Genomic DNA, 15,127 nt, shown 5'->3' with positions numbered 1-15,127 from the left:
GTGGTGATTACCTTCCAAGTAATTAGTTTTTAAATCAGGCAGACGTTTCAGGAACTGCTCACTATGAGCTGCTTTAATTATTTATACTCCCTTTTATTCTTATTATTTATAGTCATCCTCTTTGGATGGTGATGTTCTCTAGGTCAGGCTGGTCGGGTGGAACTGGGACCCACCTCCAGCCCAGCCCGGCTGAGCAGCCATCTCCTCCAAGGCTGCCAGACACCCCGAGAACCTGGCTGTGCTGGGGGGCCCTCCTCTCCCTCCCGCAGGCAGGCAAAGGGGAGTGAGTGCCCATCATCACTGCGCAAAGCCCTGCTCCGTTCGGTAATTAAACTCTCACTCATCTTCATTTCCCTCATTTGTTAAAGTGAGGCCACTCAATAAGCCATTAGTGCAAGGCCCTTTCTGTCAGCTACAGCATCCTTAAGCAAATTTCCCTCCGAGACAGCTCAGGAGGGTGCGGGCAGGGGAAGCAGCCCCTTGCCTGCCTCCTGCTCTGCCCAAACCCTCCCCATCTGCCCCCTCCCAGGTCTCTCCTGCCCTACAGAACAAACCTCGGGGCAGGGGGGGAGGGATTTTGCATTGGCAATCCCTTCCCCCAGCTGGGATTTTTCCCACAGCACCAGGCAACCCCCTGCTCCATCAGAGCATCTGCTGGTGCTGCTCTCCCACCACTAACCCCACCTCTCCAGAGCTTGGCAACATCTGGAAGCCATTCCCTGCGCCATTCCCATGAACGGACCTCCGACCCGCCAAGCTCCTCCTCTGGGCTAAACAAAAGCTGCCCTTATTGCTGAGCTGGGGAATTTTGCCTGCCTTCCCCTTGTCCCAACCACAAACCATTTCTCAATCTGTCACCAGGAGAGCATCTGCCTGGAGAGTCCTGGAGCATCCTCTGCCCCATCTCCCTCCATGGGCACGCTCAGATGCCAGCACTGAGGAAAGCTGCAAAAAACCCAAACACCAGTGCAAGAAACCACCATTTGGGGAAAAGCTACTGCAGATTTGTCCGGAAGCAAAGCCCATAGGCCATGTTTGTAATTACTACATGTTGATATTTTCCCCCCTGCTAAGAGCTTTTGCTCTGGGTCTTGCTCTGGTTAAAATACGAGAACATCTTGATCTCACTGCTTCTTCCCAGTAGACTCATTTGGTAGAGAAGAGCTGTGGGGGTGAGAAGTGTCTGATCTAAAGCAACCATGAAACTGCAGTACAGCACAAAAAAAAAAAAAAAAAAAAAAAAGAAAAAGGGTATTTCTGGGGATGAGTTTAGCACTGGGGCAAAGGGAGGGCTCATCAACAAACTTTACCACACACTTCACTGGATGCCACACATGATGAGCTGATTCACCACTCTGAAACCCAGGTGTCAGCAGAAAAGCAGAAGAAAAATATAAATAAGCTTGTCCTGCACTCTACACACACATAGGAACCCAACTTCTGTCCTGTTGAGTTTGTTTTCGTACAGTTCCAGAACCACAGAATCCCAGAGAGGTTGAGGTTGGAAAGGAAGGATCACTGGAGGTCATCTGGTCCAACCCCCTGCTCGAGCAGGATCACCTAGAGCTGCTTGCCCAGGACCATGTCCAGATCGTTTTTAAGTTCAACTGACTCAGGGGGGGAAAATATGATAGACATGTAAGATACAGATTAAAACACTAGACTGGATGGTGTCTTGTCTGCAACACCGGTGAGAAATGTGGTTTTCAGGAAGGCAAGTCCTCACAGTGAAGTCAGCTTCCAAGGGCATCCCATGGGCAACACTGCAGTCATGAAAGGTTTTGAAGACCATCTGCCTGCAGAGCCAAACCCACATTTGTGTGAAAGGCAAGCTGCTGCTTGCCCTTGAACTAGGTGCAACCCATTTCTTAATAAAAATGGCAGCAACTGCAGGAGAAACAGCTCCACCATGAAAACAGATGAAGGGGACCTCCCTCCCTCCTTTGGGATTTACAAGGACACAGAGGCCATGCTGGCTCGGTCTCCAGGACACTCAGCACCAGCAGCTCCAGCATTTTAGAGCAGCAGGGGCAGATATCCAAGGTAGGAAGAGTTAAGGGGATTAGGAATAAATAAAACATTCACTCAAAGTGAACAGAGCACAGCAGCTCTGGAGCTGGACTCTCCCATCCCCACAGCCCCACGGGGGTTCATGCAGCAACAATCACACCTGGCTGGGAACAGACATTTCCAAACAAGCCTCCTTCTATTTGCATTTGAAACATTTATTTTGGGAAATACATATTAAACACTATTATTTATACAAAAATGGACTAAATTTGTCATAATGCTTATAACCCCCAAAAGGCCATTTTAATAGATCTGGATGAAGGTTTTTTTATTGTATTATTTTCTTTTTTTTTCTTCCAAAAAAATAATCAGGTTACAAAGGAGAAAGCGGCGTGTCTTGCTTGGCCCAGCTTGAGATATCGACTAGAGGAAAAAAAAAGTTTAAGATGACATTTGCAGAAGTGCCTCACACAAGAGATTTTTCTCCCCTTTCATAGTTTTTTAACACTTGAAATATATATATATATATTTTTTCAGTTAGCACACATTTTTTGGTTTTGTTTTTGCTAAAATATAGCAAGTCAGCAAGTAGATAGCTGTTCTTCCCCAACAGCTCTGTGGTGCTGCTGCAGGGGGAACATGGATTAAAGGGGTGAGTGGATTCTCCTCGTGATGCACCCCCCCCCGCACACACCCCTTTGGCAATCGGGGCAGGGCACACGTGTGGGGAGCCCCTGCAAACCCTCCACTGAGCAATGTCAATCTGGGCATCCCCACCAAGATGACAGCAACCTCCTCCTTCCTCCTGGTCACCTGTGTTGAAGAAGGTGGCTCTGCCCCCCGTGGAGACCACTGGGCTGGCTCTGCAGGCACATTCCAGTGCTAGAGGATGGGACACGCTGCCGTTTTAGAATGTGCCCCCCACCCCCCCCGAGTGATTTGCAGAAAGTTTTACCCCTCAGAGAGAATACGGAGACTGACGGAGCAGACAAGAGAAAGGCAAGCAGAGTCAGGGTGGGGGGCAGGACTACAGAGCTCTGCTCCAGGACCACCTGCTCCTGGGTCATGGCATGATTTAACCAACCCCCTTGCAGGGGTTTATTTACTGGAGACTCATTGAAAGAGGGGGCACGGAGGGGCAGAGCAGGGGGGGCTGTGGGGTGCAGCATCTACAAATGCTGCCCTAGCCCTCCCCACAGCTGCAGGGCTTGGTCTGCACATGCACAGTCCCCTTGCACAAGAAATAGCAAAACAGAGGAGCGTGTTACATGTACACATGTCACACAGGAGATCCAAAAAATAAAAAATATGATTCAGAAATACCCAACAGCCTCCTCTGACGTAGGGAAAAGCCCAAGAATCACAAGGGTCAGACAGAACAACCCTTCACCTTCCACCACCGCTTTGCAGAGACGTTCCACTCTCAGCCCCCTTTGGACATACTCCGAGCAGAAAAAACCCCACCCAACTGAATGAAAAATAAATATACAAGCATTCCCAGGACATCAGCCACATCTACGGTCCAAGGGAGAGGGAAAAGGAGTCTCTACAAAGTGTCGCAGGCCTTTCGCAGGCTGCAAAGACAGACAAGGCAAGCCCTCCCTCCCCTCTCCCACACTATTGCAAGGTAACAGTCTGAAAAGGCACTTCTCCCAAAGCAGGTCGCTCTGCCTGGCCGGGGGTCGGTGACAGGCGAGGTGACACCTAAACACTCCCAGTTTATTGCATGTAGACAGGGTAGAGAGGTTGGGGGCTGGCGGGTCCCAGAGGGCTGCAGAGGGCTTGGAGGAGGCGGCAGGAGATAAGGATGGCACCGTCTTGCTCTCTTCATACCACTGTACCTTGCTTCCAAAGGCTACATTCACCTGGAGAAACCCTTGCCTTCAATGGACGGAGAAGGGCCTCTGCACCCAGAGGCAGGCAGGGCTCCCAGGGGCACCCTAATCCCGCTGGCCCCACAGCTCTGCTCCCCCAAGCCAGGCTGTCGGGCCAGTGCTGGGGGCCAGTGAGAGCCCAACCTCCTCAGGGGGACGGTCCCCAGCCCAGGGATGCTGGACTGGGGGCTGAGAAGAAAACTCATGCCACAAAGCAGGGGATGGGGGGTGGTGATGAGCGGTCGCCCCGCTCCGCACGACAGAGATGGCATCTGGTTATTTGGTCAGTTAACATTGGTAGGGGGCTTGGGGGGGCAGGGGGAAAGGTACAGTGGCAGAGGATTTATATAAAAATAAAGGGGGAAGAGGGGAGAAATAGCGAGCGTGAGCGAGCAAGGTCCTGGCTACGGAGCGAGACGGTTACATTTCGTTAGCCACCAGCTCTTTGTCGGCCACGCCGTTGGAGAGCGAGCTCTGGCCCTCGTTCAGCCTCTTGACCCTGTAGGCTTCAAAGTGGATGTTGCTGGTAATATCCTTTATGTTCTGCATGTGTGTCCTGTGGGAAAGGGAGACAGGGGCAATCACACTCTGCTGGGAGCAGGTTCAGCCAGCCCAGCCTCTGCCACCCCAACCCCTCTGCTTTCAAACACCTCCTCCAGCCCAAACTTCCCCTCCTGCTTTACTCATTAACAGTATCTTTAGGGCACAGGAGGAAAGCAAAGGCAATTATGGGCAGCGAAGACCAGAAGCCTTCACTGTACTAACAGCCTGCGCCTGGGTACATGGATAACACCCATCTGGGCAGACCCCAGTCCTGCAATTCCCTGGGATCAGGTTTTGTAGACCCACACAACTATCTGCCAGCAACAGCTCACAAGTGCAGAGTTTATCTTGCAGTCAAATTTAGCAAGAGCCCAATGCCCCCTCCAGCATGCCAAGGGGGCTCAGCCTCCCACTCCCCTGCAGCAGGGACACCTCTTTCCAGAGGGACCAGTGATCACCCAGCCCCCAGTGGAACAACCCGGGACACAGAAGGGTGATGTCTTGGACTGTGGGCAGGACCTGGGGCTGATGAGGGATCACTAAGGCCAAAAGACACTGCCAGCAATCTTGGAGTCTGTCCTGACCCATCCACTGCTCTTGTCCTCCCTTAACTCTGCACCACAGCTGAGAAAAGCCCCCTGAAGCCATGTCCCATGGAGTGGGGCCACCCCGCACAGAGGGGCTGCAGCACTGCAGCAGGCTGGGAGGGGATGGAGGGATGGATGGGTGGGTGGATGGAGGAGCAGAGTGAAGCAGCAGCTGCTCCAAGCTGGGCTGGGCTCTTCCCTTTCTTTGGATGCCACCTGGTGACTGAAGGCTACAGGGACAGGGCACAGTGCTACCCACCTGATGAGGAGGTCCCGCAGGTAGGCGAACTCACAGTGTGTCGTGTTCTCCACTGGTAGGAAGAGAGAGAAATCCATCAGCACACACCCATGGCATGAGTGTGGCAACCACTCGGGGTAAGGAGGACCCTTTGGGGCTTCACTAGCGTGTGGAGGGCTGAGATAAGGACTTACCCCAGGGGCTATAGGGTGCAGGACTTGCAAGTCCTCTTTGCTGCCATAAGGCCAGTGGCTGACCCAGCTCAGCATGATCAACTGGCTGGTGAGGTGTGACTGAGCATTCCCAGGCCCTTCCCACCATGTTCTACCAAGGGAGGGAGCTCCCAGCAGCATCTCCCACTGTGACCCAAACTTTGGGCCAGCGCAAGCTTAAGCGGGCCCCAAACAAGGCAGGGAAAGGGACAGGGTGAGCTTTGCACAGCTCCACAGAAGTGTTTCATCTATGGCTTCACCATGAGCACCCTGCAACATCCCAGGCACACCCGTGCCTGCACTGCCCAGACTGCTGCTGCGGAAGGACACGATCTCTTGCTGACAAAGGCTACTGCTGTCTGAACAGGGCTTGGAGCAAGCAAGAGTGTTTGCAAAAGGGGAAAATCAAGGGATGTTGGTCCACCACAGTTAGTCTGATGGCTCGCAGTTTACCCAGCATTTGAATTTAAAGGATTAACTCCGGGCTTTATTTGATTTTTTCCACTCAAACAGGTTTGAACATAATGCAGAAATGGCAAGACAACAAGTAACACTGTTCTACAAAGGCTGCCCGTGGCCATGGCTGAGTCCTGGTGTCTCCCCATGCTGAAGGCAGATGCCACATGAGTGGTTTAACGAGTCCCATTAAACTCAGTGCTTCCAAGGACAGAGCACGAGAGGGCAGCAGAGCTTTAAAATACACTGATTTTCCTGGCATCTTCGTGAAGCCATCCCTCAACACAGGATTCTTATTAAAAAGACTCATAAATGAGAGAAACCTATGAAATGGAGGAAGATAAGACAGGTGGCACTGGAGATGTGCCAGTTGGCTGTCAGGGACCAGGAAACGCGTAGATGCACTGGAGCCATGCACTTTACTGAGCCTTTAAACCATGATTTAAGATGGGGACAAAAAAGGAAGATTCTGATGAGATGAAGATGGAAGAAGGAAGAGATCCCACAAGGGCACCAGCCAAATGCATGGTGGAGGGTGCAGAGACCAACAGATGCCAGAGGAAAGATCTAATCCGGGCTGCAGACACAGAGATGTCAGCACTGTACTTCGTGTCCTCAACTCCAGCCATCAGGCATTTAACTGTGCAACCAGCAGAAGCCAGGCCACAAGAAACCCAAAGTGTCCTCTTCAGCATCCAGCAGCCCCCTGAGCCACAGGAAGGCCCAGGAACACGGCACAGGAGCATTGGCCAAGGTGTTTTCGGCCCCCAAACACCAGGGAAGTGATTTTGTTTGAGAGGCAGGGAAGCATTATTATGCACCTCAACCTCTACTGCTGGTTTTGGACCTCATTGCCTTCTCTCAGGGCAGGGAGTTGGGCTCAAGAGGTAGGGAAACAAAGTACCTTCAATGGTGCCCCATTTGGTCTTCCTTCCAAGGATTCTTCTTCCATTAATCTGGTACTCCTGGTCACTGCCCACCACTGCAAATGGTATCATTTCCTGAGGAAATAAAAAAAAAAGTTACATTTTCCTCTTGAAAACCAGTCAGGAAACCAAGCTGGTGAAGTCCTCCATCAAAGCCCTTTTCAGGAGAGAGTTTCATGGGATGAGCTGGTCTGTCCCTGATATCCTGAGCAGCATTGACTGCCAGGGACTGCAGGCAGCCCAGGACTCAGGCAGCAGCATCTCTTGCACATGCGCCCAGTCCCAAACTAGTCTAAAACCAGCCCTAAACCAGTCTAGCCCAGCACCTCATTGGCAGGCACCAGCGTACAGCCAGGGCAAAGGTATCATGATGCTTTCCTGGGAATCTCCCCCAGCATCTGGCAACCTGTGGCTCAGTCATTTCCTAATCCAAAGGGATGTCTGTACTTCAAGTCCCTAGAAGACTTTTTCTTCCTTGAATTTGTCCAATCCATTTTATTGAGCCAAAACATTTTTAGCTACTTCCTGTAGGAAGGAATTGACAGCCACGAAAACAGGGCAGCCTACAGACGAATTCCCTGCTGGTGGCAGGAAAGCTGCTGCCCTGGTCAGGGATGGGCAGACACCAGCACTCCTGTGCCTGGGCCAGGGCAGGGGGCCATGGGACCGCCCTGCTCGCTGGTTGCTGAGGGCACCTTTGAGGAATGGAGCCGGGGGAAGGAGCAGCGACATGGACAGGAGAGGACACCTTCCCCAGGTGCCTTCCACACCCTCTTTCTGGCCCTGCTCTGAGCTCTGGCAAGATCCTTGGTCCTGGGCAGGCCCTGTGGACAGGGGCACAGCAGCTTTGGAAAGAAAAGAGAGGCCCTTTGCAAGAGATCCCCTGGTTCATCAGCAGCCCCCAGAATCGCAGGGCCCACCCAAGCACACCCAACCCACAACCCCACGCACTAACCCTGAATTTCTCATTCACTAGCCGATCCTCAGAGTCTTCATCAAACTCCTTCTGAGGATACACATCGATCCCATTGGCGAGAAGATCAGCCATTATCTAGGAGGGAAGAGCAGAGGAACATGTGAAGGAGACACGGTGGCTGCTCCCAGCTGACCCAAAAGGCTCTTGTGAGCAATGTCCACAGGTCACAGCAATGCCCAGCAGCAGCATCTTCCCTCTCCATCCTAAACACTGCCCACCTGGGGGTCAGAGACCTGTGTTTAACTGCTACGCACCTACCAAGCGCTTGCCCTGGAATTTCTGCAAGAACCTGGTGCCAAGACATGGTTCAAGCTGAGAGTAAGATGAAGTCACATGATCTGGGTGTTGCTTTGGGACTGAAAAAGACAGTAAGACAATACAAGCTGCACCAAGCAATAGGGAATGTAGCTGCCAGGCATGTAACCCAAAGTTAAGAAGTTGCCTTCTGGTGTTTGCTTACACTCCTTAGAAAAGGAGTCACGGCAGCACTTGATCGGAGGGGACAGGGACATAGACAGCTTGGAAGCATGGCCTCTAAGGACACTGCCACTGTGCCAGGCAAAAAGATTCTGAAATCCGATTTCTAGGTGGAGGCTCAGCTCTGGGGAGCATGGAGGATCAGCCTTCTCCACAAAGCTGCAAACCCAAACCCAGCCTGAGCCTGCTCCCATTGCTTCCTATGGCAACAAACTCCTCCACACCAGCCCAATGCTGCAGGCTGGCAAAGGATCCAGGCCAGAGAACCTTCCATGCAGCCTCCCACCCCCTATCCAAACCCACACATTATTTTTAGGAGAACAACCCATCAAAGCCAACTCCACAAGGCATCAGAACTCATTCCTCTAACTCAGTGCCGTGCTGGCATCAACCTAGATAGCCTGCAGCCAGGCTGGTGCTTCACCATCACCTGCCCAGCCCAATCCAAACCCAAAAACCTACTGCCTCTCTGAACTAGTTACATCCCCCGACGCAGACGAGGCTCTACTTTTTGGAAGTATGCACGCAGGCATGATGGAGCAAAGGGAAAACATCCCAGCCTGTGCTCACCTGGGCTAATGACCTGCCCTCTCACTTGCACCAGTGGATCTGGTGCTGTGAACGTAAAGAGGACAAGCCCTTTGCAGAAGGAGCACTGCAAACACGCCACGTGGCTACATGTTCTCCCTCCATCTGGAAGGATTTTGGGGGTCTGGTTACAATCAGGAATGTAATTAGAAATAGGGCGAGCTCATCCTGCGCCAAGAGGGTGCAGAGCAGGCGATCCAGGTGGCCTCCCTATGGTCTTTCATTACACAAGGATGGTAACAGCAGCCCAGAGTGCTCAGGTGATATTTTAGGCCACAGACTGACTTTGTAGTCCCAGATCCAGCCAGCCACCTGCAGACATGGGGATCCATGCACTCGCAACCTCTGAACGGAGCCAGCAGTCTGCAAAAGCCACTGCAGAGAGCAGATGTGGCTCTGCGGACTCCCACCCCCATCCTCCCGCATCAGCTCCTCACAGATCTCCGTGCAAACAGGCTGACACACCCACCAAGCCCCGTCAGGATTACCCCTTGGCTCCACTTCCAGCCATCTAGCTCGCTGCAAAGGGAACTGCTTGCAGAGTTTGGATTTAGCCCCCAAAACCAGACTGTGTATTTCAGTGCCTGATCCTCCTCGTCAAGAACTGGGAAGACACCTGTGTTATGCACAGAGGCATCGAATAGCCCCTGGCTAATGTGCCATCCTCTCCATAACCACTGGAGGTGGCCCACAAAACTGCCCTTTCAGCAAGACCCCCTTTCCCTTTGTTTCATTCAGACTCACAGACCAATGAGCTTGGTGGCTTGCTGAGGGAATTCTGAGGCCATCATGCCTGCAGGCACATCCATCAGCTACATGAATGGATTTATAGCCCCTTACCTAACCCCAAAGTGGGGCATCTCCACCTCTCGGCAGCACCAGGCATACATACCTCACTGTGGATTCAGAGCGCTCCTCCTGGGATCCCCATCCCCAGCTCCCAACCAAGGGAATTTCATGCCTTGCTTCCCCCCATAAATCTTGCCCAGCTGAGCTCAGGAAACCCACACTTTATTTTTTTGACCGGTTCCTGTATCAGTGCATGATGCTGCACAGGAAGAGTTTTCCGGCCTCTATGTGCAGCACCATCTACCTCCCAGAATAACAGAAACCAGCCTGCATATAACAACAACCAATAACAAAGGAGGCAGGAGAAACAGGCCCCGAGACTTAGAGCTCGAAACTTATCCTGCACTGACAAAGATCCAAGAGAAACACAAGGAACTGCTTGGAGCGTAGGCCTTTCCTCCAGCCACGTGGGATCGCTCAGAGCTGCAGCCGGAGGAATGCGCTGGGCTCCAGGCCAGGCGCTGCCTTCCCAGCCCTGCTGGGGGAGGCACGGGGAGCCAGGGGGGGGGAAAGGGGCAGGAGGGGATGGGGTAGCCCCTTACCCTTTGTTTGAAGTAGTCCCTCTCCTCCAGCGTTAACGTGTCGGCTTTTGCAATCACGGGGACGATGTTGACCACTTTGCTCAGGCGTTTCATGAACTCAATGTCTAGCGGTCGGAGCCTGAAAAATACAGCAGGAAAAAAGGGGATTTATGCACTGATAGTGAGGTGGGGGCTGCTGCAACACCCCCACCCCCTGCAGCAGAAAGGGAGCTTTCAAAGACTAGACACAGAAATCGTTTTCTTTCACACAGGACAAATAAAGACATTTTCTTAAAAGCACGACAGCACGCGTCCGTCTCAGAGGCGTTTTGCAGACAAACACTTAAAACGTTTCCCTTTCAAAGCACGCTGCTATCGCCCGCAGACCCTTGCAAAGCCCCGTGAAGTGGGAGAGAGCTTTTATCTCTGCATGGATGCTCGGGCCGAACTGCAGGAACTTGCCCAAAGCTACGCGTGTCCTTGGCAAAGCCAGGATGAGAGCATGGGCACTGCTGGCTGTGGGGCCAGCCTGCCTGCGATCTACAGATCAAAGTGGGGAGAGACCATGGTGCAGACACTCCTCCAACCCTGCCCAAGCTGTCACCCACTGACACCCACCAGCCAGGGACAGCACAACGTGGAAATGGCCACGGGTGACTATTCCTGCTCCCACTCCCTCCTGCGCTGAGCACCCAGCCCACTGTTGTGCATGAGCCATCTCACATCCATTGGTTGGGATTAAAAAAGGCTCTGCTAATTCTCCAGGGGCTCACACAGCACAGGAGAGATGCTGCTTGTTCCAGAGGGCAAAAATGTCAAAAAACCTCTACAACGAAAGTCTCAGCAGAGAAAAGCTGCAGAAGCTGCATAACCAAAATGATTAGCCCCTTGGGAAATCCCTCCCTGCTAAATGCTCCTGCTGACAGCACGGACACGACCTCAGATGCCACGCTGGTCCACTCCAAGGGTGCCTGGCCATGACCCTTCCTCACTCCACAGTTGTCCCTGAGGATGTTTTTACTGCTGGGGGTTCCCAATCTAGCTAGAGGAAAGCCCTCCTTGGGACACCTTCACTTGCTGCAGGTCCCCCTCGGTGGCTCTGGAGGTGATGGAGACAGACGCCCATGCAGGACAGTTGAGCAGATGTTGCCTTGAAACAGCAAACCTAGAGGTCCCAGGGGAGTCCAGGGTACAGAAACAGCTTAGGGGTGCTCATGCATTAAGCAGCCTGTTTGAAACGAGCCCTTGCTGAAAGCACACAGAGAAGAGGCGGGAAGGTCAATGCCAGAGCCCCAGAAGCAAAGGGACACCTCTGCTGCTCGTACATCCACATGGCCTCCGGTGGTGGCATGTGCGAGCAGGACAAGACACAACCCACCTCTGGTGAAACGGGGGCTGAGAGAGGTGAAGCCACCTTCTAGAGGAGCCGCAGGCTTCAGTGGCAGAGCTGAGGCCAAAAATAAGACCTCCCCAAGGACACACCAGCCCTCTGCCACAAACCAGAGGCCCATGGCAATAGGGTAGAAACCAGAATAAATGGGACAGTGACTTAAAATGCCCAAGGTGTAATCAAGCACCCAGCAGGAGCCCTGTGTGGGGGAACACGGAGCAGAGCAGAGCGCTCAGGCAAAACATGGCCAAGAGAGCACCTACTGCCAACATGCTCAAGGCAAACCCCACCATGATCTTCTCGGGCCCTACAAAAGGCTGAGAGACACCTGCAGACCCAGCACGGCTCCTGCAAACCCAGAAAATGTCACACAAGTGCAAAGGGGAAGGGGCTGATCCTGCTCCTCAGCAGCCACTAGGCAGAGTCCCCATCCCACGAGGTCACCCCTGCCCGGCTCCAGCACCAAAGGAGGGACCCCCTCAGCTCTGGCTGATCTGAAAACAGCAGCTCGAGGCTGCACCAGAGGCGACCCAGCTGAGTCCTTCCCTGGCCAAATCCACTCCTCTCCCAGGGATCAGGCTGGACTGTGCCAGGTGGACCTTCTGCCACCATGCTAATGGCACACACAGCCCAGAGCATGTTGTTAGCATGTGGACAAACGAGTTCCTAACACAAACTCAGGAGTCACAGATCACTCTGGGCCCCAGGAAAGAATGAATTGGGCTATTTAAAAAAAAAAAGAAAAAGAAAAAACCACAAGGAAACCCCCATGGACACATCTAAGCAGACTTGCTGCTGGCAAGCATTGTTTGGAGCTCTGCATAATGTATTTCCCAGACCTCCAAGGAAGTAATGCAGTTATGCTCCTTTCCCAGCAGACTTCTTTCCCCTCCTCATTCTTTGCTATTTTTCAAACCATTTTTCCCCTCTAAAAGCCTCTTCCCTACTGAGACTGTGTTCCTGCCTCTTTCATCAGCTTTTCTTTCAGAGTGAAGACCAGGATGCATATGTAGCCGACGCAGATGAATTCACAGTCAGCCAGACATTTGAGTTTCAGCTCAACTGACACATAAGAGCCCCATTACGGCACCCTCGCCAACACCCAGAGGATGCTGGCAGTGAGCCTGAGAGCAGGAGGCAGAGCCAGAGCCAGCCCACACCCCTGCCCATGGCCACCAGCAGCCATGCAGGTGCAGTGACCGTGTCCCACACTGGTCTGCACCCAAAGCCAGAAGAGCTCAAGGCATCTTTGACAAAACCTACTGCTCTGATGGGCTTCTGCAAACCTGAAATATTTAAAAGAAAGCGATTCTTTTCACTAAGAACAAGACCTGTTGCAAGACATCAAGTTCACGTGAAGACACCAAAGGAGAATAAATGGCTTAAGGTGATCACAAGTGCAAAGAGCTTGATCTGCACTCACAGCCCGATACAGACCCAGGCAGACATGGCCAAGGTCACAACCCGGCAAGCCCAGACCTATTTCCTCTTAGACTTCCGCTGCAAGGCACAGCCCAGGACAGCAGGGACTTCTGCTGGTATCTGCAAGGACCAGTTTTGGTGTTTAACCACCACCATCCTGTGACAAGTCACAGGCTCAGCACTGCTGGCTTCCACCAGGTATCTGAACTTGGTTCACAAAACTTCGATGCCAGCACCTGGCAAGGATTAGCAGCAAAATCCTTACATATACAAATATGCAAAACAGCAAGAGAAAGCTAGTTATTTCATTTCAGGTGCACACAATCTGCTCCACGCAGATCATGAAAGAGAAGGTAGAGCTCAAGAAGAAAAAGCATCTGTTTTCTTCCCCAAAAGGTCCCCGATATTATTAACTTGCAACTAGACACACACTTTGGGCTTTGTTGGGAGGGGCTGAGGAGCTCTAAGGGGAGTGGATGGGCTGGAGCAGGAGCTGCAGGAAAGGCTCCAGCCTACCCCAGCCAGTGCTGGTTGCTCCCCCATCCCCTCTTGCTATGGGCTGGGGAAAGCAGTGCAGCTTTACGTTATGATGGCTGGGCTCAGGTTATCGTGGCTGGGCACACATGATTTCTGCATTGCCCACGGCCACCATGCACGGACAGGATCTAAGCAGAGGCTCATTTCTGTTGGTTCCCTTGAAATGTCATTATAGGAATTAAAATTCACGGTGAGCTCTTAAGTTACTTCCTTTTGGTAGTGCCCCAGATCAAACTAGCAGCAGGAGTTTGAGCTGTGCATTAAGCAAACACCAGTGGGCACCCAGCAGCTGCCCAGCACCATCACCAGGACCATCAGCCTGCTCGAGGAACCAGGCGGGCACCCGAGAGGGGCAGCTAGCAGGGGAAGAGGCAGTGGGTGGCAGTCCGTCAGCCAACAGCTCTGGTACAGGCAGAAAAGGGGCTGCCGAGGCCGGGGTGGTGTTTCAGAGTCCTGTTTCAGAGCCGAGCAGTGTTTCACAGGGGTCAGAGCTGAGATATTTATTGGGTGGCAAATAGCCGGGCTTGCGTGGCTGCAGCCAAAAGCCCCTGCCAACATGTTACTTAGACTTTGCAAACATGGTTTTACAGGAGTGTTACAAGAAGGACAGGGTGTGTGCAAACTAGATGGGTTGCAAAGCCTGCTCTGAACTCCCTGCAAAGTGAAACAGCAGCGGAAACTTCTCTACTGATTAACCCTTGAGCTGCCCAGAGGGGAGGGCCAGACTGAATCAGAGGCGAGCAGTCCTCCACTCCAGTCTCTGAATCTGTGCATGTGGATACTTTGCTCCCTCCCCCCACCTTTTTATTTAAGAAAAAAGCAAGCTCTCGTCCAGTGACCTGGCAGGCTTAACCCTGGCTGCCTTGCAGTGTGCATGTGCCAGGGAAGGGATGCTGAGTCCTGGGCTGTGCTCAGCCATGTGAGCAGGGAGGGACAGATGGACACGAGTCACCACTGCTTTGGCTGCGTCACACGGTGAAGGCAGCAGCTCCCAGAGGCAACACAAACAAGCCCCATGCAAGCACTATCTCAGGACGGATGGCACCAAGCATCCCAGGATGGCAAGTGGCGTGGGGAGCACACAGATGGTGCCAGTGGGCATGGTGGGGTCCTTGGCAGCTGGGTGAGGGATGTCCCTGCAGCACTATGAGCTGTGCTCCCCATCACCTCCTAGAGACGCCAGAGGCACCACATCAAGGACCTCAATGCCCTTCCCAAACCCTTCTGCAAGGGACCACAGACCTGTGCCTCGCCCAGGGCACAAACCGGCACTCGGCCTCATGCAACAACCCCATAACATGGGCTCCCAAACCCTTGTCCTCCCAAAGGAGTATGATCCTCTGCTACCAGTGCTGCCGCAGTAGAGGTGGGCACACCATCCATTTGTGTCCACGGAAGCACTGGGGAAAGCCTGTCTGTGGTGATGAGAAACGTAACTTGAGCTTCACAAGGGAGCAGAAAGGAAACCCAACACCCGCTCGAGCTCTCAGAGAATCAAAATTTCCCACCAATTTCTCCCTC

At 52.8% G+C, this 15,127-nt stretch overlaps 1 protein-coding gene across 6 annotated transcripts in view; it reads right to left on the bottom strand.

Annotated features, from left to right (window-relative positions):
- Positions 1-2,210: 2,210 nt before the first annotated feature.
- SEPTIN9 (septin 9) overlaps positions 2,211-15,127 on the bottom strand; it is a 143,223-nt gene continuing 130,306 nt past the window's right edge. For all 6 annotated transcript variants that reach the window (XM_074921710.1, XM_074921712.1, XM_074921715.1 and 3 more), the window contains 5 exons: positions 10,279-10,396; positions 7,802-7,897; positions 6,825-6,921; positions 5,274-5,325; positions 2,211-4,440 (listed from right to left, as the gene is read on the bottom strand). In XM_074921710.1, the coding sequence (XP_074777811.1) occupies positions 4,305-4,440; positions 5,274-5,325; positions 6,825-6,921; positions 7,802-7,897; positions 10,279-10,396 (499 nt within the window). In that variant the 3' untranslated portion in view covers positions 2,211-4,304. The remainder of the gene's footprint in view (positions 4,441-5,273; positions 5,326-6,824; positions 6,922-7,801; positions 7,898-10,278; positions 10,397-15,127) is intronic.

Source organism: Athene noctua, chromosome 18 (assembly GCF_965140245.1).
Source record: "Athene noctua chromosome 18, bAthNoc1.hap1.1, whole genome shotgun sequence".
NCBI lineage: Eukaryota > Metazoa > Chordata > Aves > Strigiformes > Strigidae > Athene > Athene noctua.
Note: the sequence above shows the minus strand (reverse complement) of the source record. Positions and strands in the feature narration are given on the sequence as shown.